Below are 26,579 nucleotides of genomic sequence, written 5' to 3' on the forward strand. Positions count from 1 at the left end.
GATATAGTTTTGTCACCATGAACAATAAACTTGGCCGCTTGATTCTGTAAACGAAAAAGGGCATGTGGTTATTAAAGATAACCTACAAAGGCCAGAGCAACCAATGAGCCGTCTGGAAGCTTACAGCATAACCATCTACTCGCCACCCCCCATATTATATAGCTCTTTGCAAAATATGCCTCTTTTCTCCTCTGCGCTGCTTAATTTCTCATGTACTTCTTAATTAACTTTAAAGCTTCAAAGAAAATTCACACAATTCTTCTTGGTGGGACCTTTAGTCTCAGAAAGCTTTGGAGCTATTCAGTCTTGCAAGGACCATCTAAGGACCATGTGGAAATAATACAAAATCACTATCTAGGAAAAAAGCAGGTCAAAAAGCAGGCTTGGATTTATCAGCCACTCAGGCAAAGCTTAAATTCTTTATATTTCTGAGCTCCTGGAGGCATGGCACTCTGTGAGGTTAATCTGATACAGAAAGAAACAGCCACCACACACAAAAACCTCATTTGAACTTTAAAGCTGTTTATGGAATATTGGGAAATGATTACATTAGATAAATTAATAATAAAAGTTCAGCGTGGTCACATAAAAAAGGGGAGTAGGATGTGTCGGCCCACTGTCCGTTTCGGAAGGTGATCACAGTCGTTCAGGCTGGTTTATTCCACCTGCCCTCACCCCAGGAGGTCTGAAAATATTTCTTTTCTTACAGTATCCCAAATTTATGTCTTACTTGTATACACCCCCACCCCCTGACTCAAGAGCAGCAGTCTCAAGTCACATTCAGACAGATCCATTCTACAGTCACATTCAGACAGGTCCATTCTACAGTCACATTCAGACAGGTAAATTCTACAGTCACATTCAGACAGGTCAGTTCTACAGTCACATTCAGACAGGTCCATTCTACAGTCACATTCAGACAGATCCATTCTACAGTCACATTCAGAGATACACTCTACAGTCACATTCAGACAGATACACTCTACAGTCACATTCAGACAGGTCCATTCTACAGTCACATTCAGACAGGTCCATTCTACAGTCACATTCAGACAGGTCAGTTCTACAGTCACATTCAGACAGGTCCATTCTACAGTCACATTCAGACAGGTCCATTCTACAGTCACATTCAGACAGGTCAGTTCTACAGTCACATTCAGACAGGTCCATTCTACAGTCACATTCAGACAGGTCAATTCTACAGTCACATTCAGACAGGTCCATTCTACAGTCACATTCAGACAGATCCATTCTACAGTCACATTCAGACAGATCCATTCTACAGTCACATTCAGACAGGTCAATTCTACAGTCACATTCAGACAGGTCAATTCTACAGTCACATTCAGACAGATCCATTCTACAGTCACATTCAGACAGGTACATTCTACAGTCACATTCAGACAGGTCCATTCTACAGTCTCAAGTCACATTCAGACAGATCCATTCTACAGTCACATTCAGACAGGTCCATTCTACAGTCACATTCAGACAGGTAAATTCTACAGTCACATTCAGACAGGTCAGTTCTACAGTCACATTCAGACAGGTCCATTCTACAGTCACATTCAGACAGATCCATTCTACAGTCACATTCAGAGATACACTCTACAGTCACATTCAGACAGATACACTCTACAGTCACATTCAGACAGGTCAATTCTACAGTCACATTCAGACAGGTCCATTCTACAGTCACATTCAGACAGGTCCATTCTACAGTCACATTCAGACAGGTCAGTTCTACAGTCACATTCAGACAGGTCCATTCTACAGTCACATTCAGACAGGTCCATTCTACAGTCACATTCAGACAGGTCAGTTCTACAGTCACATTCAGACAGGTCCATTCTACAGTCACATTCAGACAGGTCAATTCTACAGTCACATTCAGACAGGTCCATTCTACAGTCACATTCAGACAGATCCATTCTACAGTCACATTCAGACAGATCCATTCTACAGTCACATTCAGACAGGTCAATTCTACAGTCACATTCAGACAGGTCAATTCTACAGTCACATTCAGACAGATCCATTCTACAGTCACATTCAGACAGGTACATTCTACAGTCACATTCAGACAGGTCCATTCTACAGTCACATTCAGACAGGTCCATTCTACAGTCACATTCAGACAGATCCATTCTACAGTCACATTCAGACAGATACATTCTACAGTCACATTCAGACAGATACACTCTACAGTCACATTCAGACAGATACATTCTACAGTCATATTCAGACAGATACACTCTACAGTCACATTCAGACAGATACACTCTACAGTCACATTCAGACAGATACACTCTACAGTCACATTCAGACAGGTCAATTCTACAGTCACATTCAGACAGGTCCATTCTACAGTCACATTCAGACAGATTCATTCTACAGTCACATTCAGACAGGTCAATTCTACAGTCACATTCAGACAGGTCAATTCTACAGTCACATTCAGACAGATCCATTCTACAGTCACATTCAGACAGGTACATTCTACAGTCACATTCAGACAGGTCCATTCTACAGTCACATTCAAATCAGTACACACCACAATCACATTCACACAGGTACACTATCCAGTCACATTCAGACAGATACACTCTAGAGTCACATTCAATCAGATACACTCTAGAGTCACATTCAATCAGATACACTCTAGAGTCACATTCAATCAGATACATTCTAGAGTCACATTCAAACCACTACATTCTAGAGCAGGGTTGGGCAATCTTATCTGCAAAGAGCCGGTGCGTGTGCAGATTTTTGGGGTAACCATTAGGTCAGCTGTTCAATCCCAGGTGTGAGGACTCTTCAGCCAATCAGTCCTCTAATTAGTAATCTAATTATTGAGTTGCAGCGAAAATCTACATACACACTGGCCCTTTGCGAATAAGATTCCCCACCCCTGTTCTAGAGTCATATTCAGACAGGTACATTCTAGAGCAGGGGTGCCCAACTCCAGTCCAGGGGGGCCAGAGCCCTGCACATTTTTGGGTTTCCCCTCATTTAACACACCTGATTGAACTCCTTGTGCTAACTGCCACACAGCTCTTGAGCTGAATCATTTATGGTGGAACAGGGAAAGAACTAAGCTACACAGGCTCTTCAGGACTGGAGTTGGGCACCCCTGTTCTAGAGTCACATTCAGACAGGTCCATTCCAGAGTCACATTCAGAGAGGTCCATTCCAGAGTCACATTCAAACAGGTCCATTCTAGAGTCACATTCAGAGAGGTCCATTCCAGAGTCACATTCAAACAGGTCCATTCTAGAGTCACATTCAGACAGGTCCATTCTAGAGTCACATTCAAACAGGTCCATTCTAGAGTCACATTCAGAGAGGTCCATTCCAGAGTCACATTCAAACAGGTCCATTCTAGAGTCACATTCAGACAGGTCCATTCTAGAGTCACATTCAAACAGGTCCATTCTAGAGTCACATTCAGAGAGGTCCATTCCAGAGTCACATTCAAACAGGTCCATTCTAGAGTCACATTCAGACAGGTCCATTCTAGAGTCACATTCAAACAGGTCCATTCCAGAGTCAGGTATCTTGTTTGTATTTTCCCCCACTAAACTGGCCATCTCCCCTCCTCCCATCTGTCCCTGAAAAGCAACATAAGGAAATAAAACTGCTATCCATTGGAAAGTCTCTGTGTCTTGTCGCTTGCCAAGCTGCCCAGGCTTTCCAAAAGATTACTTTAAACTTTATCCAGACAATTAAAATGAAGCCAATTTAAAATATAGGTCGCTCATCGCTGAATAAGAGACTGTGATATTCTGATATTGCAACATTTGTAATGAAGGACTTCTGATCCAAGTGCAGATAAGGCAGATTTAATGATTCACAACAAGGAATGACCAGAGACCGGAATCAGGGTGAGAACAGAAGCCAAGTCGGGAAACAGATCCAGGGCAATGCAGATACTGAGTCCAAATAGCAGGTTCAACCATATTCAACAGAGCAGGTCAAAGAAAGCAGGTGAGGAGTTGAAAAACCAACAGAAGTGAATGAGAAGCACAGCGAGTCAGCAGCAAACAGGCCTAATACGTCACTCAGGGAGCTCCTCATTTCATCAGCAGGGTGTCTAATACGCAGGTTAAATGCCGTGCCATCTGGCTGGATTTGGCTGTTTGGAGTGCCGACTGCAGGCTGCTGCGACACAATTAGATGTGACCAATCAATAGACAAGACTATGTTAGTCTTCATTCTGTTACATGTCTTTAATTTTTTTAAATTTCACATTGTATATTAAGACACTTACCTAATCAATCCTCTGTGTGAAATTTAGTTAGAGAAAAGATTTTGGGTTGGGTTTTCTGTTTTTACCTTTTTAGAGCTTACTACCCAAGCTGCTATGATAAAATATAACATAAAATAATAATTGCTATGAGAAAAAAGGCTGTTATTTTTTTTAAATGATGGGATTTTTATGCAATAGATCTATATCGTGATAAAACAGTTAACCAGTAATTTAAATGGCATGCTAAGTTACATTTTTGTAGATGCAATGGAAATTATTTTACCATAGTTTACTGTATTAATTATTAAAGCAATATATCTGCCTTGTGCCCAACAGCCTCATTATATTATATTTTTGATATATTACAGCCCCAAGTACATTATCGCTTCCATTAAATTGCCACTATATTCTTAAAACAACACTAAGGCCAAAGTTTCATTAACGATATTTTAATAAGTACATGTTTTAGATGTCACCCATAAGATTACATTTCATAAATAGGAGAATGCTGGAGTGCTCAATTTATGAATTAAAAAGGACCTGAGCTATCTATTTTATGATTGGTTGTTTACAGAAATATGACTGGTAAATAATTGTATTTTTGTGCATAAAAGTAGTTTCTAATGAATTTATTGTATTATTTACTACATCACTGTATTATAGATATTAATCTGCAGTATAAATTAGCAATTATAAAATGGAATTTGTATTCCACCCATTTTCAGTAGTTACTGGTCCTGTGCAGGGTTGTGGGGGTCTGCAGCCAATACAGGAAGCTACGGTGCAAGGCTGGGAATAACCCAGGACAGGGTGCCAAGCCATCGCAGGGTGCGCGCGCACACACAAACACACACACACACACAATTTTCTATTCATATCTTTGTGGGGACCGGCCATTCATTTCTATGGGTAAAACCCTAATCCCAGCTATGACAACCTTAACCCCAACCCAGCCTTTTGCCTTAACCACAAGTAACCAAACAAATTACAAGTCTTTTGGGATGTTTAGTTTTTCGATTGCAGTTACATTTTTTATAAAATCGAGTTTCTACACATGGGGACCGAAAGGTGGTCCCCACAACGTCTAAATGACAGGATTTCATCACATTTTGGGGACATTTGGTTCTCACAATGGGATATATACATAACCAGCACACACATACATGCATACAAACACCATTTGGCAACTCCAGTTCACCTCAGCATGTTTGTGGGGGGGGGGATACCCGGAGGAATCCCCAGAATGACACGGGGAGAACATGCACACGCCTCACACACAGAGACTCGAACCCCAGTCCCAATGGTTTGCCTTTTACTGTATTATTTAGAATTATTTAGCAGATGCTTTTCTCCTAAGTGACATGCTGAGAAGGGGACAGCTAGTCTCTGGGCCAATCGGGGTTAGGGGCATTAGGGGTGTAACAGTCACATCGCTCTGCCAACCCAGGGACTTGGATCAGACGTTTGAATCATAAGTACAGAGGCATAACCTACTATGGCACAGATCACTTCATGTAGTAATAACAGCAAGATGAATACATTATATTATAAAAAAAAATTTGGTAAAATATTACATGGAAATTGTAAGTTCAATGTTTGAAACATATATAGGGGTGGAACAATGAAACTGTAACACCTGGTTTTATACCATCATAATTGATGAGTATGGTCTAGGGCATCCTTATTTGGCGAATACAGCATCGATTCATCTTGGAGATGACAGATACAAGTCCTGCACAGTGGCCAGAGGGATTCTGAGTCATTCCTCTTGCAGAACAGTGGCCAGGTCACTATTCTCTGTGGAGGAAAATGTTTCCTGGTTTGCTCCTCCAAAACACCCCAAAGTGGCTCAGAAATATTCAGATCTGGTGACTGTGCAGGCCATGGGAGATGTTCAACTACACTTTCATGTTCATCAAACCACTCTGTCACCAGTCTTGCTCTGTGCATTGATGCATCATCATCATCCTGATTCATGACACCACCTTCAGGGTACAATATTTGAACCACTGAGTGAACATGGTCTTCCAGAATGATTTGGTAGTCCATCTAGAATAAGTAGTGGGCCTAGAGAATGAGATGATATTGCAGCCCAAACCATCACTGATCCACCCCTATGCTGCATTCTGGGTATGCAGCAGTCTGGGTGGTAAAGCCTCTTTGCAGCTTCTCCACACCACAACTCTCCCTGATGTGGGAAAGACAGTGAAGGTGGACTCAGAGAACAATACATGTTTCACATTTTCCACAGCCCAAGATTTGCACTGCTGGCATCATTGAAACCGACATTTGCCATTGGCACGAGTGATATTATATTACTATACTGTAACTATTATTACAAAGTAAGAACCTAATAAGATTATTCAAGTGCCAGTATGTGCAACATAAAGCCATTCTGTTTAGTATAGTCATTTCATATAACCCCTTATTTAAAAAAAAGCTCAAAAAATACTTTAGAGAAACAACAATTGTAGAAAACATCCTCTCGATAAAACTATTTCTACCTGATAGCTATGATTGGTGTGATTTTTCAACAGAGTTTCCTGAGAAGCCATGCAGCCTTGTCAGGTCCACAAGCAGCTAGTACAAAACCGACAAACCAAATCGCTTACCAGGAATATTCCTCTTCTATTGCATCGAACATTAAAATACTAAACTGTGCTGCAGTAGCTGTCTGTTGTGGCACAGAGGCATGGAGAGCGTAATATCAGACAGCTGGCTTCCTCCCCGTCTCGTCGCTGCAGAGCGACGTCTGCTGTCGCCTGCGCTCCAGCGAGGCTGCGGGCTGGATGGAGCAAAGAGCATCTCCTTTCAGATGCATCACATTAAGCAATGAAGCCTGCAGCCTACTGAGCAGCGAGAAGCAGGTGGCTGACACTGGGGGTGTGTGCTAGCCTTCAGCCTGCCTGGCACGGCCGTCGCCCATACAGGGGGGGCCCTGTAAACTGAGCTGGCGGCTCCAAAATAGGAGGACGGCGGGGTAAAGCTAAAACGAAACTCTCATTTTTCATTTTCTCCTCTTTTTGCATCAAATAGGCTTGTTCAGCTGCCTGCCATTTCAATATAAATGCCACTTCATTTCCCAAAACATGAAGACTTTAATAATAACTTACCAAATGAGTAATTCATGCAAGCAGTGTTTTTAAATATTATGCTTATTTTTTCATTGGGTATTAGTAATATTATTTTTAGTTATTTATGTTTTATTTAGTTATTTATGTTCCCCAAAAATTTGAACTGCTGTTGCCTCACCATCGACCTGCAGCTGCTGTTACAACTGCAGGGCTGCACATCTGCAATATGAATGCGTTTCAATTTTTGATGCGCTTCCCGTATGTCTGACGTACTTCACTTCCACTGAAGACAGGTAGGGCAGGAGGTGGCTATAACATCCTCTTACTGTCTGACTATGTTTAGGATTGCACTGTCGGTACATACAATACTGGCCTCAGATTGACTGAGCACAACTATTCTTAATAAGTTTAAAGTGTTGTGGGTCTGTTTGCTTTTCTTTTCATCAGTGACATTGACATGATAATGTTACTACATCCAGTTGTTGATAATTTTAAGGTCCTTTTAAAATTCTGATATTTTCTTGTAATGTGCTATTAATAATATATCAGAAATTCACCTCTCAATGAACACCCAACAAAACAATAGTACTCTCAGAATGCCGATACTGAAATAATTTGTATGGTATTCATTTGGTATTGTGCTCAATTATTTATGTAACCAGTACAAGACATCCAAAACACTTTCTTAAATGATCAAATACAAAGGGGAAAAATGTCTGCAAGTTGCAGGAATAATAATAAGCTTATAAATAAAAGGTCAATGGTATCCACATCGAATCATTTAGACTTCCACCCCGCTGTAGCCAACATTAGTTTGCAGTATATATACTATAGGTAAGGCATAGTAATGTGACAATTATTGAGCGTAAATTGAAAAAAATGTATGCAAAAAACAGTGATTTCTACATATTTATACAGAGTCCAGGCCTCTGATAACCTCCCCAGCTCATCCCTGCCATCATCTATGTAGGACTACCTATAGATATATAGAATATAGAATGGCTGGTGATGGTCATGGAGTTTGGGAGGCACTGGTATAGATATCCACATAAGAAAGCATAAATGATAGAATGCAAGGGATTTAGTGATACTCTGGTATTAATTTATTCATTGCATTTCGGAGAGAACTGTCAGGAAAGGAAAGACGGTTAATGCCCCTGATATTTTGGACACTGGCACCTGAAGGGAAAATGCAGGTTAAGAAGCTGCAGCCTCAATAAATCATGCCCTAAATGTTAATACATGTATGGTAATAATCCTCCATTAAAGAATTAATAATAATAACTATTCACCAAAGTATTAAATGTTCATTTGTAAACTTATGAAACTTTAGTGTGCAAAAATTATGTACAGAATTTTACATACATTGATAATTAATACATTTCATTAGTATAACACTACAAGCAATTGTGTGGAGAGAATTGCCGGTTACGCGGTTATGTGGTCAATTAGCATTACTACATACATTAAAATTTGTTTTGAAAACAAATATCAAAAATCGTGGAGTGTGACTCTAACCAAAAACGTTTTGATGTGACATTCTGGCCATATCGCTCACCCCAATGTACACGTATGTTGCATAATTGCTGCACTAATAAATAATGGGACAAATCTACAGCATTTAAGCTTGGAAAGTAAAATCCCGCACCAGCAGCTTTGTCGTCATGCAGAGATGCTACCACCAGCAGGCACACATCTGCTTCTGCTACCACCAAACATGCTTCTGCCATGTTTAATACCCAGCATGCATCAGTATCAATATGATTTTTTTTTATCAATGATACAGCAATCATTACATACTATCTGCTATACATACATACTAACTTAAATAAATCTAATCTGAAAATAAAAAATCTCAGTGACCCTAAAAACACCAAAAGCCAGCAAAGAAATTTATGTGTATTTATGATATAAATATAAATTTTACTCTGCAAATCCAGGACACATGTGATTATGCAACATGTCCCCCTCCTCCCAAGCGCGTACGGATAAAGCTTGAGTTTCTAGCACGCTGAAGTTTTACACTCAGCATATCTGAGATCACATCCACTGACCTCGGCATGATTAAGGGAAGCAAAATGAAGATTAAAGGCCATTAAACATGGCTACAGGAATATGTTGACAGAAACACTAATCCCATTAATCCTACAGTTGGAACAGCATGTTGGGAGAGTGCACCAATTAATCAGCACTGACAGAATGAGGTGTGTCCTGGTATATTCCCAGGCCGGCCGATTCAGTGACCTGCACAGCATTCACTGCCCAGTGTTTGACAGGGACACTTAACAGGTAACACACTTACCCTCAGAATATCACCCATTGTCAAAACTGAAGGGAAATGATGTCTTTAACACAAGGACACACAGAAGCAATAAGTCTGAAAAAAATATATATTAGCATGGAAGCATTTCCTGGATAACTGGCTTTGGATATTTATGGAAATATTTAAAAACTAGAAATTCGAAAGGGATTCAGCTTATCTTTATCAAAACATGTATTGCTCAAGTATACAATTAATATTTTGCCTGAGTACTGCCATCAGTTAAACATTGCTGCATATTGTCTTTCATTACCTTCACATTATTGTGTTTTACTATATCCTTCATACTTTCAGTGAGATAAGGGTTTTTCAATCAAAGGCATATATAAAATAATACGTTACAAGCTCTTCATTCTACTGCAGCACTAACCCAGTCTGAACCGGTATCTTTTAGCTAATTAATATTCCAATATTTATTTAACCATGACATTTCTCAGAGACATTCTACAGATACAGTACTCAAACCACTGTTTAAAAGGTTGGCTCTCAAGATGACAATTGCGACAAAATGGGCGATGACAGATGGCAGGGTAGAAGACATTACTTTAAGACCCTAATGAGTGAGCAGGCCCTAAACGGGTGGCCCTAAATCACACTGTATGCTTGTTCGATTTGAACATAACCAACAGTAAATCCAAACGCTCTGTAGGCAGTTTGTGGTAGCTAAGTGATGAACTACATGCATTTCCAACAGCTATGAATACGGTCAGCTGTCTTCCATTTAAATACCCAGCATGCACTGTATGACTCATGCTCATCCATGCCAACACTGTTGGCATCCTTCCTGACAACATGTGTGCCAACATGTGTGCATCTTCTTCCAATTCCAATGAGACTGGAAAAAATGAGCATGGGGCTGAATTAAATTGATCAACTGAATGAAGACGTTCCATCCATCCATCCATCCCTCCATCCATCCATAAGCTCCGGGTAAGTGCTCAGGACCTTAGCCCCTAACCCCCAGAGCTTTGGATTCACTTCCAGGTTCCTGCCCCTTCCCAAACACATGAGTTTAGATGAACCTGGTGTTTATAATTGCCCACACTGTGTGTGTGCCCTGTGATGGACTGCCATCTTGTCGAGGGCATCCCCTGCCTGCTGCCCAGTGCATCCTGGGACAGGCTCCAGGCTCTTCATAGCCCTCTACCGTATAAGCAGTTATGGAAGATGAATATCGTCTTCGTTTTCTTCAGCTCCTGTGTTTTCTTAAAAGCTAAGTTCGTGACACAGTACAAATCATGTTTGCGATAAAATATAAGATAAGACACAAGCGCCATTAGATTTCTCTGTAGTGATGTCACAAAGCAAAAGAAAAATCAGACAAAGCAATTACCAGGCAAATCTTAGACATATAAAGAGACTAGAGACTAAAAAAAAGCCAAAAAGCTTGAGAAATAAAGCTTCATTGAGGAGTTCTAGCAAAGTTTTATAGTTAGTAGTTTACATCCACAATTGGACTGTATGTTCAACACAGTAAATATCCATTAATAATATTTTATCCAAGACAAACACTCAGCTTCTATCAACAATTAAAGGAACTGCTTGTTACTAAGCAGAATCACACTGAAAAGAATTTCCTGCATAAGAACTTTTCAACCATGATGGCAAAAATAGTTACAACAGCAATAATTTTTCACTCAATAACCATATAAATCTTACACGTAGTGAAAGGTAATACATGACAAATGGCAATTAGGAGAACTTGTTAATTGTCTTGTCGGCACATTTTCACAGGCCTATTATAATCTCTGGCTATTCAAGGGATTAAGGTGACTTAAACAGACCCCAGCACTAGAAACTTATTAAGTATAGTTGTGCTCACTCAATCTGAAACTGATTACACATCCACAGTCTTTTCAATTGATTTGGCACACATTTCAGTATTCTTTAAGCTCCAAGTTCTCAGTACATTTAATGAATTCTTAACTAAATGCCATCTTCTCAGAACATTTAGCAGAAGAAAGTATGACTTTTGCAAGGTATTAATATACTGCCATTGCCTTTGCACTAATAAAAAAGGTAAAAACCTGTACTTCTTGAAAAATAATACAAAATTCTGCATTAAGCTGAGCTTTCATGTGACACAGTTTATAGGACAGTATTTTTGTTTCAGGTAGATAGATCTACAGAACACGTCGGTAAAAGCAGATATTAATGCATGCAAGCAGCAGCCCTGTACTTTGTGTAGAAGAGTCACCTGTGAGCTGAACTTTTTTTATTAAGCAATGGAGCATGACCAAGCTGAAGAAAGAGAGCAGAGAATATATTCAGAAGAGGGATTTCAAGGAAGTTTGAGAGCAGCTGTAATTGATTATGTCATCAATCATGCTGTAACCTTGGCAGCGGCTGGCCAGAGGGGGCAGCCAAATTTAAATGGATTAAAAGTAGCTTTGATTATTTGTACAATCAAGATTAAAAATAGGTCATTGGCCTTTACAAGGTGAGCATATTTTGCATTGCAGCACATTACACTGCCCAAAGATTATGAGATGTCTATACACCTTTTATTTATGAAATAATCTGGGGGCCATTTCTGTGATGGTTCTTCAACAACATCATCGAGCACTTATAGTAAATTTAGTTATGCCATCTATTTGAAAGACATGCCCTACCACAGAGAATCAAGCTGGGTGTGGAAGGTTTCAGCAACATTCATCAAAGCAGTTTAGATGTGATTGATCGTGTCCTGAAAAAATACTGGCATCTAAATTAAGCAGGTCATCTGAAACCAACCACTAAAGTACAGACGTTCCTTTGGGTAAGACATTTACTTGGATCTATACAGCTGCACACATGATACCATATAAACAATGTACTATAATTTTTTTTGAAGTATGATGTTACCACTGTAATCCAAACCTGTACCATATGTTCTCCTAGGAGATAACATGGCTTGACAGAAGTGTATTTATGTAGATGCGACTGGATGTAATCTTACAAAAAAAAGCAAAAGGGCAAAAAAACATTATTAGTCAGCGTTGCCATGGTGCAGGTCCCCGGTCAGTGCAGATGGAAGATAATCATATGTACAGCTATTTTAAGAAATGGGCTGGAATGCTGTTTTCAACCTTCCTGGATCCTTTCAATGGGAACCTCATTCTTCTTGGGGAGCGAGTGAGTTACACCTGCCAGGATTGACTGGCTTCGTTTCTTTGTGGGACAACGTCCATTTCTACTATGCAGCGTTAGTGTGAGTGGTCTTCAAGCCTGTCCACACTTCGTAATGCTGTTCCTCCGCCCCCTCTCTCACACTCCCGATTTGAACCCCATTGATTTTTTTTTTTTTTTAATCCTGAAGCTAGAAAGAGTATAACTGCGAATCTCAGAAAGGGCAACATTTCCTGAGGCCATAGAAGAAGCCTGTGAAGACATTAAGGCCTGTCAGGAATCGCTGTGGCACTTAGTAGGGGCTTATTATTATTTTCTCTAGATACAGAGAGGGCCGAGAAAACATGCAACGTGATAACAAATAACACCGCAAGTTCAGCCAAACACCACCGATGTCATTATATTTATAGGTGGTGTGAAATTCTTCTTTTATGCATGAGTTACGCTTGTTAAAACGCATGCAACAAATATATTTGTCTGCAAAATGGCATTGCTAAAATTAAACCGCAGCTCTCTACATGCAAACTGCTGAGGTTGGAGGTTATTCTACATGCAGAAGAGTATAATAATTACTTGTTGTTGATCTCTAAAATATGACATCTGTACCTGGTGACATATTTTATGTATACAAATCTGTAATTACTGACCAAACACACATCATCAGGACTAACTGGCTGTTTTATAACCCAGTCTTTTGGCTTTAAGTTGTTTAGCAGAATAAAAATGTGTTCTGGCTTATACTGGCCACATACCGAGTTGACAAACTACTGCATTAGATAATTTTCTCTGGTCCTGCTATATTGCACTCATGTTTATTCCACCTTTTGTTTGCACATAAAACACAGTGCAGAAAGTATTGAATTAAGTCTCTTTGGATCCACTTAAATAATGAGATGCTCTTTCATTTTGGCAAAAGCTATTAATGCCTTCAGCAGGCCAAGCTGGGAGGTGCTTAGGTGTGATAAAACCTCAGAGCATATGCACTTTAAAGGTGATTCCAAATACTGATATTTAAGATGTTATTTTGCAGTCAGCTCCTTGCAGTTGCCAGACTCTGCAGCTGCTAACTGGAAGTGTGTCTGCTTTCCACTGGGCATTCTGCATAACGTACTCTGAGTGCACGGATGAACTCACTCTGTGGCTCTCATTAGGAAAAGCAGGAGCCACTCTCACGCACGGCAAACACGTGGGTCTGATGCTGCATCCAGAGGATCTTCAGCATGCACTGGAACTGCACATTTTCGCTTGATGCGCCATCCTTAGTCCAAGGTTACTATCATTTACCCTTCTCAAGTATGTTTATGGCCTATCAGTGTGAACCCTTGGAAAGAACAACACTGGTCTCATAGTCTCATCAGATTTAAAAGTCTATCAAGAGTGCTTGTGCTCTCTCTCTCTGAATTACAATGCTGCCAAACCTACTCTCCACGCTGTGATTTTATTTACAGTTTCAATTCAAATTTCACCACGTGCTATGCACTGTGTGCCACACTTCAATCAACCAGTAATTTAACTTTCCCTGGATGAAGTTGTCTGTGAAATGAATTAATGATTATTCATCACTTCCTCTCAGCTGCTCCCTGCTCCTCCATATTTTCATGACGGCCGGACAGATTTCTGCTGCCGCATCTGCTTTGCCAACCACCCCCCCCCCCCCCCCCCCACTGGCCCCATCACTCACTGCGTTTACACCACAGCTTTTGCTGGGGTGGTACCTGCATCATCGTTTGATGATACATCCCATGTTTATCTCCTCAGGATACATAGTGAGAATACTGAAGCTGAATAATATTGAAAACACAACTTGCTTTATTCTTGATCTGTATCCAGTTCATTCACTCATTTAGCCATTTAGTCATAAGCAGTTTCAGTATAATACTTGTGGTGCTATATCATAGATATTTCCGGGCACAGTAATCAAAGTATTTAATTCTTTTCATGATGCAAACATGCCCCCCTCCCCACCCCTGCAAAATCAGAGAGACATTCAGCTCTCGCTATTACAAACATATGCCACCGCATTCTCAATGATTAATCAGTTGGAAAACTCATACTGAAGTCACGGCAGTTAGTTTTGTTTTTGTTTTTTTTTAAACACCTCAAGTGTTTGCATAACCTGTATTAATGCTAATTGAAATGGACTAAATTGAATACAATGCACAAATTGACCATTTATATGGATGATCATGTGCACCTCGACAATTATTTTCTCTCTAACCGCTTCTGCCCTGCTGTGAGCTAAAATCAGACGGATTATGGTGAGCAGATAAAATAATGATGCAGTTGAAAGATAAAATGATGCATCACACAAATCGTCTTCCATTTTTAATAGCAGGGAAGATGACATAAAAAAGCCACTAATTACTACCTTCAGAAGCTGGGAACATAGTCACAAAACAGCAAAAATGTGTGGGACACAATTTCGTGCCCCTAAAGCCACTGAAATGTAAGCAATGAGCCCAAGAAAATAATTGGGAGGAATATCAGGCTTGGCAGACATGCTTAAATTCATATGTCGTTGTCATATTGGTAAAACTAATATTCCTGTTTCTTTTTTTTCTGAAAACGTTGGATTCACTACTGTTCATCCACCATAAAGGCCACACTTAGCGTGGGATGAAGCGCAAACTAGCAACAAGCACCACCTTCAATGCGCACAGGCACTGCTGTGCTAATTACAGAACAATGATCCTGCACTGCTTCAGTGGCCTTGCAGTTAGCACTGATTCTTCAGCCAAGTCGGACCATTCAGACTTGGCATTAAGTGCTGCTGGGATGGACAGGGCTGCTGACCGGTGTCCTGATCACAAGATATTCTTGTATATCAAGCGTCTGTCAAAAAAGAAAGAAATGCCTGTCCTGTGAACAGGTTACTATTACTCATTTGCTCAGTCTAAGACAACCTCCTCACCCCTGAAAAAAAAACCACGATTAATTAAAGTGGAATTGTTCTGTCGCCATATGTATGGAGGCCAAATAATCGTTTAAAGTAATTATCCCACAAGCCTCATCAGTACTGTCACAGTGAGGTGAATGGGAAAGAAGAAAAAAACATTTCTTGCAGAGATTTACTTAAGCCTTGGTGAGCCAACACCCTTCAGCACCGTCTCCATTATTCTTAAGCAGAGTGGAGCCTTCATTTCCAAATGATCAAGCCCTTGTAATTTCCTTATCACGAAATAACTTGATAGACCCTCTTATGAACCGAGCATGTCAGTGTGTCACTGTATGCCGGCTGTTTTCACAGCTCAACACTTCACGAATTTCTGGACGGCGCACAAATGATTACCGGGGACTATTAAACTGCCTTGTTTCATTAAATCTCATTTACTGCATGTGTTATTTAAAAGTGATGAATATTCAAACACGAACGAGGATATCGATACATACCCAAATAAATTTAAACACCAATACAGAGAAATATGCTGAAAGTAACGGTACAGCACTATTATGTAATCAGTAAAACTGCACATTTTCATAACTAGGATTTGATGAATCCGTTGATCGTGATTCTTTTTTAGAAGTGTTGACGATTCCCCCCCCCCCCAGGACTAAAGGGTGGTGTGGTTTTTGCTGAATGAATTTCAGTATAAAGGAGCCAAGTTTAGGATACCTTCTGTATCACACGCGCACATGTTTTCAAAATATGTTTTATATACAAGTGCTGAGTTTATGGTAGGACTGAAAACAAATAAAGATAAACTAACTTAAAAATCAAGCCAACATGCACAGTTTCTTTCTTCTGCGCGTCGAAGTAACCGAAGTGTGCAAAATAGTATCATTAGCAGTTGTGATACGTTTCTTTTGTGGGCTTTTCAGCGTTTACTCTTGTAAACCTTCAGTAGTTTTATCGCGTCCTGCACATGCCCCCGTTATTCTCAATGAGATGTGTAGGCTGCACACGAATCACAGATTCACAGACTATATACGAAGTATTTCAACTGGCAAACAGAGTGTAGGCACCATCGGGTTTGCTTCTTGCAAGGGATCACCCCGTTAGGAGTGCTTGAAACAACTTGTGAAGAGTAGCGATCGTAACAACACCGTGCACGCCGCCACTCTTTACATGCATGTATACATAAAGCGCATCCGCACATTGTGCAGTCTGCCGTAAGTCAATGCAACGTCGTTCGGGGTGTATTTCTCCTACCTAAGAAGAGCCGTGTCCCCTTGCCTGCTGACAACGTTTTCCACCCCCATCCAGGCATAGTCCACCGTTTGCCCAGCAGGTAAACACGAGGGCAGAAAGCAGCAGAGACTGAGAAATATAGCGGTAAGCCACTGACCGGAGGCACACGCATCCTGCGCCATCATCATCATGTCCATCACAGCTGCAATGTGTCTCTTGTCCTCAACAACCACAACAACAACAAAAAAAAAACCCCGTACGCAAAGGTTTTATTCCAGCTCTTACTCCCTTTGAAAAGCTAAAGAAATGGCGTTCCGGGGGAGTTTTCCAGCTTTGTTTGGTCGGAGGTGTACTACGCGAAGAAGTCTACTCTCCAGTGACTTGCACACCATCTAGTGAGGAAATGTGATGTAAAATGAGAGCGGACCGCGCGGCAGACACAACCCCCGGGCTCTGATCCCGTTGCCATGCGGCCGTTTCCCAGGCAACCGGCTCCCAGTTGCTGGTGATGGAGCTGTTAAAACTGGTAGCTATTGATACAAGGAACCAGCACAAGACCAACTAACGACAGCAACGGAGGACCGTCCCGACCCTAGCTACCTGCCAAGATGGGAAGAGCTTTTTTGTTTATCTCTCAAGAATGATAAAATGTTAAATGGTTTCTGCATCAATCAATTTAAATATGCAGCATAATCTACCAATCGCAAATATTGTGATTGCAGAGCATGTGGCGTAATTGAATTTTCGAGTGCATTGCTGTTATAATAAATTACCGACACTTTAGGTCTACTGAAGATATTGTACTCAAAACCAGTATAGTTTAGCGCGTCCTATATTACTTTGTGAAGTAGGCTGCTATTTAAAATGCGACTTATTTGATTTAATAGCAATAACCCTATTAGAACAACGTTAGCCTGTTCTTAAGATCAACTTCCTTAAGTCATAACTTTAACATTGGAAAATATGTTATAGACTTGGTTTCTGCTTAAGTCGTTTGTATAACGAACAAATATTAGGCCTACGTTTGGTTCCATGCAATATATTATATAATGCACTTAAACTTTTTAAATTTTATAAATCCAACTTATTTTTTTTTCAAACTTTGTATTTCTTTTTACTTAAACGTGTATCTGTTTGTATGGCTGCAACAAGCCTCTCCGACAAAATTAATATTTGTTAAATACGAACGCGCTGGACGACAGGATAATACGGAGAGTAAAGCTAACGACGTAATCGCCGTGTGGAATGCTGGGATATATATGCAAATGACCTGTTTGTGTTATCTGGCGTGTCACATACGTGCGGGCATCGTATTTATATTGTATCTTTTTAAAAATTAAAATGTATTCTTTAACTCAGACCAAAACACTAGTAGAATTATGTCATCCAATTAATAGTATGAAAAGAGTTGGATCGGTTAGTTTTGGTTTTGTCTATTCGATTTAAAAAAGATGATAGCACATTATGGCAGACAGGGTACAATGCAGGGACATACCTTGGACAGGACGTCTATCGTAGGGGGGATATACAACACGGGAAAAACAGAGATCCTAATTAGCATATCTGCATGTCTTTGGACTGTGGGAGTAAAGCGAAGTACTCGGAGGAGACGCACGAGACCTACACACAGGGATATGGCGGAGGCGGGATTTAAACCCGCTACCTTGCAGTGTCAGACAACAGTGTTGTGCCAATTAATAATAATAATTATTATTATTGTTATTATTATTATTATTATTGTTAGTTAGTTAATCAGCAGCGTTTAAGAAATCCTTTATAGTATTAAGGTTAGTATTAGAAGTAATAAAGGACTTCGTGATTATTATTCATTTTCACTAGCAGATGTGATCTTTACTTGTCTTAAGAAATGAAGGGGCATTTAGAAGACCTTCAAATTGCCTAGCCATGCATGAAAGAGTTATAATTACTCTGACTCCCTTTTTGGGCAGCACAATATATAAATGTAAGGAATGGCAGCTTATTTCACACATTGTAGCTGAAAAAAATAATGAACAAATTGAAAGACAATGAACTGTAGTATAACTTTTTTATAATGCATGATTTTATATTCCACACGCATAATCTTTTACAGAATGGAAGTTAATAACAATGACCATTTTGCATAGTTCTTTAAAAGCTCCCCGTGTTTATAGCTGTAGATGTTGCCTAGTCAAGCTGATATGCAGTCTTACGGTTAAGTGGAAATGTATAATATATTCTATATTTAGAACAGTCATTTAGTGCACTTGGATAGTTTCCCCTAATTTTATGTGTCAGAGATTTTTCCGAAGCACAATTAGCCCTTGGAATATGTATTGCTTTCATCAGACACCACACCATTTCTCTGATATCTGCAGGCACTTTCAGCAGAACAATGCCAGACATTATCATTGATAGAATATAAAGTCTTATTTCTGTAGATAACCTTGTGCCTCAGTGCTGCCCACAATATACGGAATACAATTTGTGTAACATATGAAATTATACAGTTTGATACTTCACTTTTTAACTGCCCCTGGAGTGAAATATTTTGTAACACCATTAACCGGTGATATCGCGACAAAATAAAACTAACTGCTTCTATATTACATTTTAAATCACTTTTTAATTACTTTTTAAAGCCAGAACTTTGTGCTAATGCTAGCTTGACTTAATGAAACTCAGTTCAAGTCCTGTTCGGATTTATTAACTATATAAGGATAAACATGGTCAGCCAGGATTATTCTGCAGAGATTAGGAAGCTTGAGACCTGCTTCCCACATTTGCTTAGTGACTTTGTCACTGATTCGTCCTAATATTGCCTTGATCTTATTTAATGTTTGCTGTTTTTCAGCTTCTGCTTGACGTCGCTACACAGAGCCGTGTTCTACGACATGTCGCTCCTAGAATGACCCCACCTCTTATGTTTTTAGTCTTTGACAGGTTGGAATTTCTCATCTTACTATTTGTGGTAGAAAATTTCACATAATTTGATTTCTACTATGTATTATCTTATCGTTCTGCATTGGGGCCTTTCAGTGATTCATTAGGCTCCATTCTTTTAAACAAAGGATGATTGTCTTGCTCTCTTAGATATGTTTTCCGGCCATATTTTGATGAAGATTATATCATAATCATTTGATTGCATATAAGAAATAGGAAGCACATTGATTTAAAGCAATGCGAATATGACCTAATTATGAAAAGTGGATTTTGTACAATGCTTAGCCACTTACATGTTATATTCAGAAGGCTATTTTCTGTGAGGATGAGTTATGAACTGCATTGGAAATAATGTCCGAAGGTCTTTTCCTTTTTAAGTGTAGTAGTGTGCAGCACAAAATGTAAGGCTGTCATTGACCATGAAGTGAATTTCCTCTCAGATCACACTGGTAAAAGTGTATTATCGGCTATATGAGTCTATTTAAAACAGCACTAAATCAATGATTATATAATAATATGCAATTAATAAATGAACGACATTGCATCATTATGTGCATTCCTAAGTTACTTTCATAAAAAGGACTTCTCATGAGATTAATTATAAAAATGCACATAGTAATTAAGAAATCAGCAGCTGAGTGCATCCTGATGCAGGAGATGTACAGTAGAAGAACTGGTTTGAAGGAATCTTGAAGGAACTCTACTTTTGATGAAGATGACATTTTGGTAAATGTTTCACTGGTTAAAATGGTTTACAGTGTGAAAATGGTAATAAATGTATAAATGTATCTGCTTAGCTAAACATGTTTTATGAAGTATTTGCCTTTTTGTTGCCTTAGATTGCATTTTCCAGTAAATTTAATATTGCTTCAGTGTCAAAAAGGTTTAGGTAGGTATTTCACAAGGATATTGTCTAAATATGAGTGACAGGAATTAAGGAATTATAGAATTTTCTCTGCATAACTATTATGGTGGTAAAGGGGAAAGTCAGATGACATTAATATGACAAATGCAATGTCATAAAAATTGATCTGGAAGGGGCTTTGGCCAGAATTGTCCCCATTCTGCCCTGGCAGCTCTCACCAGCCTCGCGGTCGTCTGACTGACATTTCGCTACTGTCTCCCTGTGGTTTTTCTCACAACCTGTAAATGTGAAAACTAGGGGGAATATTAAATTACAGTGCTATGAAATTGAAGCCACTTGGCCTTAACTGGGTGGTAAGAAGAAAATTCCACTTTTTCACATTTATTCCAGCATTGAAAACACAAATGCTCACGGGATATTTTGTCTTCTTAGCAGTTATGACCCCAGACCTGTAGCAGATGTGATCAGTTATAATAGGGTAGTTGTCCAAACACGTGATTGGTGTAGAAATCATTTCCATTGCCTTCTTTGTCAACTCTATCAGCATATATTTCATTTTTTTAACTGCAGTGCTGACTCGTTACATCACCTTCTGTGAAACCTGTGAGATACTTTGTAGCTACATGACAATCGTCGCCCCCAAAGTGCAGAACAGAAATCGGGTATGACAGAGGGTGTTAGTAGGCATAACACAGCTCTGCATATTGAGCAGTGATTTTCAGAATGTGAGGTGCAGTTGCAAAACTGGGTCAACTGAAGGTCACACAGTGTTGTATTTGCTTCACAACCATTACATATTAAATCAAGTGCAAGTTAGCCGATTTAAAGAATGCAAGAACAATAATATAGTCTAATATGGGTTCAGAATACTGTGTCTTATTATGAATTAATACCAGTTTACTCAGGCAATGTTTACTGCTGCCTTCACATAGGTAATGAGATGCGTTAAATGTTAAAAGATTGGGCCTCACCATTCTTAATTTATACAGGACACTTCTTCTGGTTAGAAATAAAAGTATGTCCATCTTTGAAAAGATCTTCTCGAAAACAAACTCATCAGTCCAACAGATGCGCTCAATATAAGCTAATCGTGTCCTGTGCCTTAAATTGTCTTGTTTCTTTCAACCGCATGTACAGATTTGAGTCAAAGATGAACACTTACTAAAGGGCATAACTTTTGGTTGAGCATTGAGCGTCCAGGGGGTTGTATTTGCTGGTCTCGATTATGGAGGGATGGACCACAACTCCCCCGTCCATGCCATAATTTATGCCCAAGCCTACTATTACATCATTTTGCCTCTGCTTGAAGCTTCAAAACAAGATTTCTTTCCCTTTAATATATATTTTTTTAGAAAAATACCATTTTTGGCTAAATCATGGCTGCCGAATAGCATCTTGGTGTATTTATTCTGGAATATACCACATATATGATAAACTCACATGAACGCATTTAGACTTCAGCTGACACAAAGTGCTCTTCATTAGCATTGCATGGAAAATGACTTACACATGGGGATTTGCATTTTGAAAGCGATAAAATTGGACAGTTCTCAGGTATGCAGCAATTTGCAATGTGTTGTAACGAAACAGACAGTTCCTGATTGCCTCGACACATGCTTAAAGGAACATCTCATCAGATGCACTCCAATCCAGGAAGCTTCTACTCACAGAATGCTTTCTTGAATGTTTAGCAAAAGGCTTACTGTTGAGAAGATGAGACGCGGAACTTTGATACATCTCAATATACACTGGCAAAAATATACAGTTTTCCTCGGATGGACTCACTTTTTTGGACACACCTGGAATCACACTCATTCATACGCCCGAGATGTGATGAGTCCCAGCTATTTCCTCACTGAACTGGAGTGTTATGCTATGTTCTTGATGTTCATTTTCACTGGAATTTGCAAGTTAAAGGTTTTAGGAACAAGGGGACTGTCTGCAGACGTTACTTTTTTTCTGATTCGATTTGAGAAACGCCTGCCTAAGTGCCTGGACCTTTCTCAGAATACCTTTGAAATGAGTCAAACACAAACAGTGCGGAGGGGAAATTCACCTTCAGTGGAACAATCTGAGCTGTTCGCTTGTGCATTTCCAGCAAATGAAGCCGGATAAAGAGAAGAGGAAGGGCAGACAGAGGCTAAAACAGCTCATCCATATTCCCCTTTTTACAGACACACAATCTGTTCAGCATTAGGCAGGAAAAACTAAACCAGGTACTTTTATCCAAAGCAGGCTACAGTACAGTCATTGGTACAACAGAAATCCCAGTCTAAGGACTTACGCCGGTAACCCATCTCTGTTTTTCTAAACACCATTCGACCTGAGGCCTGCGGCCAATGGCCTGTTATGCCTGGAGAGACGTACACAGCGTCTAGGAAATGGCATGTTTAGTACAGTAAGGGACTATATGGCCACCTTCACCTTGATTGTATGTAAGAGGAGAAAGACAAGCAAGGCTGTAGGTATTTATGAAGCCTCATGCATTGTCACAGTGACTGTGCTTCACTGGTACTGAACCATGAGATTCACTGTGCCTCCTGAAGGGGACCTTGCGAAGATACTGCATCTGATATGTTTCACAGAATGTTCTGCATCCACAAGACGAAGTGTCATAATGCAGTGACAACAAGCACTACCCCAGAGATGTGCAAGGGAAATTCTGATTTGAACAATCCCTATAATTCAGTGTGATAAGTGTGAGAGAACGGGGCAGCACGATGGCACAGCGGTTAGCCCTGTTGCCTCACACCTCTGGGACCTGGGTTTGAGTTTCTACTCAGGCTCTGTGTGTGGAGTTTGCATGTTCTCCTCGTGTCATTATGGAGTTTCCTCCAAGTTGTCTGGTTTCCCTCCATAGTCTAAAAACTGTGCTCCCTACATTGCACCCACAGGCTCCAGAGCCCAGGTGGATGGAAGTGTTAAAGACTGTCTCTCTCTCATCCACCTGTGCACATCTCTCATGCAAACACACATTTCTTGAAATATAAAGTGATCAATTTACATCACCATGTACACCATGGAAATAGGAACACCATGTCTTTTTTACAATTTGATGAATACATTACAATTGACGAATGCATTACAATTCTAAAATTTGTGTAGAATGTGCAGACAAGGCTGGAGTTACATTTGTCACTGTGGTGCCACAAATGGTATTCACTGAGCCTCTTTATGGTCTGACCCTGTACTATAGATGTCACCCCATAATTCCTGTCTTACTACAGATCAAACAAATTCATCCTATTAAACAGGAAAATGTAGGACGTTTTATTGTCAGGTTACATTTAGTTTCAGGTTAAACCTATAATTTTATGAAAAAATACTTAAGACACAAACGTTCTAGTAATGCTTTACATTAATTGAACCTTAGTACATTCATTATACATTCGTAGAAGGGTCAGTATACCCTCATAATGCACTCATTCATAAGCAGCATGGAAATATACCTTCACATCCTAACATACCTTAACAGCTTAAATATACATAATTATGTGATAATAGAATCAAATAATGTTTGTTATTAATGTATACTAAAGCTAAAAAAGCCAGGGGGTGAAAGCTATGTTACGGTGTTAAGGTATACTTACATACTGCTTAGGAATGTTCAATGAATGCATTATAAAGGCATTATGAAGGTGCACTGAATGTTTTATGAAAGGCATCATGATAGTGCAGTTAATGTAAAGCGTTACCAAAATTCCAAAAGCTCATCCCTCTTCCACTCATTTATCCAGTACCAGTCTATGGGGGGTCTGGACCCTATATGTCAGTCTGGGACCACCCTCAACAGGATGCCTTCTAAAGTCAAGCAGCTTCTACTTTCTACCATGACCTTCGGTAATTATAGGCATTTCTGCAATAAAGATTTCTATACAAAGCTTGTCAAAACTGCACATCACATTATCAGAATCAGCCATACCCAGATGCATAATTTATAAGTAATTTGATAGGACTTTTTTATGATTATTGGCAGCCTTGAGAAGCTTCTCCAAAAATATCCATAGTTGGAAGCCTGTTGCTGTTAATTTCATGGTGATATATGACTTCCATCCATTTGCAGTAACCATTCATCTAATTAGGTTTGCGGTGGCCAGAGCGTATAGTAGGAGGTTTGGGAAGTCAGTCAGATGCGAGGTGAAGGATTAGGCCATCACAGGGCATTCTTGCAAACACAGACAGACACACACACAAACACACACACACACACACACACACAAAAGCTCAGCCTAGGGGCTATTGCGAGTCAAGTCACCGAGGCACCTGAAGTGTTGGAGGAAACAGGGTCGTTCTGGGGCTACCTGCCTTGGAAATCTGAAGCAGACATGTGATTAGACTGCAAGCTGAAATAAGACCCAAACTCTACACTGTGCTGACGTGTCATAGGCCAGCTCTATACATTTTGTTCTTTGTTTACGTATATGTTATAATTCTATTTTAAGTAATGAAACTGCAATCTAGGGGGTGACATGGTGGTGCAGTGTTTAGCACTATTGCCTCACACCTCTGAGACCTGGGTTCAAGTCACTGCCTGGGTTACATGTGTGTGTAGTTTACAAGTCCTCTCTGTGTCGTCGTGGGGTTTCCTCTGGGCACTCTGGTTTCCCCCCACAGTCCAAAGACATGCCAAGGCTAATTGGAGTTACTGATTTGCCCATAGGTGTGAATGGTGTGTGAGTGTGCTCTGCAATGGGCTGGCCTCCTGTCTCAGGTTGTTCCCTGCCTCGTGCCCATTGCTTCCAGGATAGGCTCTGGACCCCCAGCAACCCAGTAGGATAAGCAGGTTGGAAAATGGATGGATGGAAACTGTAATCTATATTATATCAATTCAGTCCATTTACCTCAATTTACTGTCATTTTTACTCCTTCCAAAAATCATAAGTTGATGCAAAATAATTTTTCATGCTTATTTTTAAATACATACAAATATCACAAATAATCTTGTAAATTTTACAGAATTAAATTTCATACTTTACAAAGTATTATTTTCTGTTTCCTGTATGCAATGTGTCTCGGAAGTTAGTTATAAAACCTAGAAAATAATAAAACTCAAAAAATTTCTAAATAAAATTCTTATTTTCCAATCATAATACCATTAAAATAAAAATATTTATAATATTTCAACATGGGCACCAGTCGAAACGTTAACTTCCTGTTTGTTCCCATGACTAACAAAGCGCACTGACACCATTGTCCGTACCTCTGTGAGCGAATTTGCCAGGTGCGCGGGTTTAGTGCCCAATTGGGCTATTTTGAAAATGCAGTTATGGGTAAATATTAGGAGGTTGTGGGTTTTTGGCTGCTTTCATAATGTTTGGCGGCAGTGGACTGTAAGGGGGAAATATATTAATTATTGTGAATGCAAGTGCCTCCTAATGCTGAGTAATACTGAATGGCCAGTAACGGAAAGCAGGGTTCCCCTCTACCGCATCTGGCGTGATACTCTGGCTTTCAGACGCTCACGCAAGAAATCTTACGTCAAATCTATATTATTCCATTATAAACCTAAAATTAGCTACATCGGAAGCGTTTGGGTATTTTGCCGTGCGAAGATTAACCTCGAATTGAAAATCTCACTTCAGCCAGCTAGCCAAAGTTGGTAAACCTGGGAAAAGAGACTGCGTACATCTACATGACTTCATTGGGCCTCATTCACCCACCGTTCTTACGAACAAATTTGTTCTTAAACCTCACGTACACACTTTTTTATGAAGATTCTGACATTCACCAATGTTTTCTTATCTGAATTCGTTCTTAGCTAAGAACAGAATCTACGCACACTCAAGACCATTCGTATGCACATTTGTGTAATGACAGTTTGTTCAAAATAATCGGTTATAGCAGTTTTCTTCATTCTACAGTTCATAAAATGAAAGTATTTGAATAATTTATAAAAGTAAAATATAACAAAT

The 26,579-nt window shown here is 39.7% G+C and overlaps 1 protein-coding gene across 3 annotated transcripts in view; it reads right to left on the bottom strand.

Moving 5' to 3' along the window:
- negr1 (neuronal growth regulator 1) overlaps positions 1-17,456 on the bottom strand; it is a 169,655-nt gene extending 152,199 nt beyond the window's left edge. Inside the window, exon 1 of one of the 3 annotated variants that reach the window (XM_023840468.2) lies at positions 16,902-17,455. In XM_023840468.2, coding sequence (XP_023696236.1) covers positions 16,902-17,077 — 176 coding nt within the window. In that variant the 5' untranslated portion in view covers positions 17,078-17,455. Of the gene's footprint in view, positions 1-16,901 lie in introns of all 3 variants that reach the window. The other 2 variants (XM_023840469.2, XM_023840470.2) reach the window with 2 other exon arrangements.
- Positions 17,457-26,579: the final 9,123 nt, after the last annotated feature.

This window comes from Paramormyrops kingsleyae, chromosome 15, assembly GCF_048594095.1.
Source record: "Paramormyrops kingsleyae isolate MSU_618 chromosome 15, PKINGS_0.4, whole genome shotgun sequence".
In the NCBI taxonomy this organism is placed as follows: Eukaryota; Metazoa; Chordata; class Actinopteri; order Osteoglossiformes; family Mormyridae; genus Paramormyrops; species Paramormyrops kingsleyae.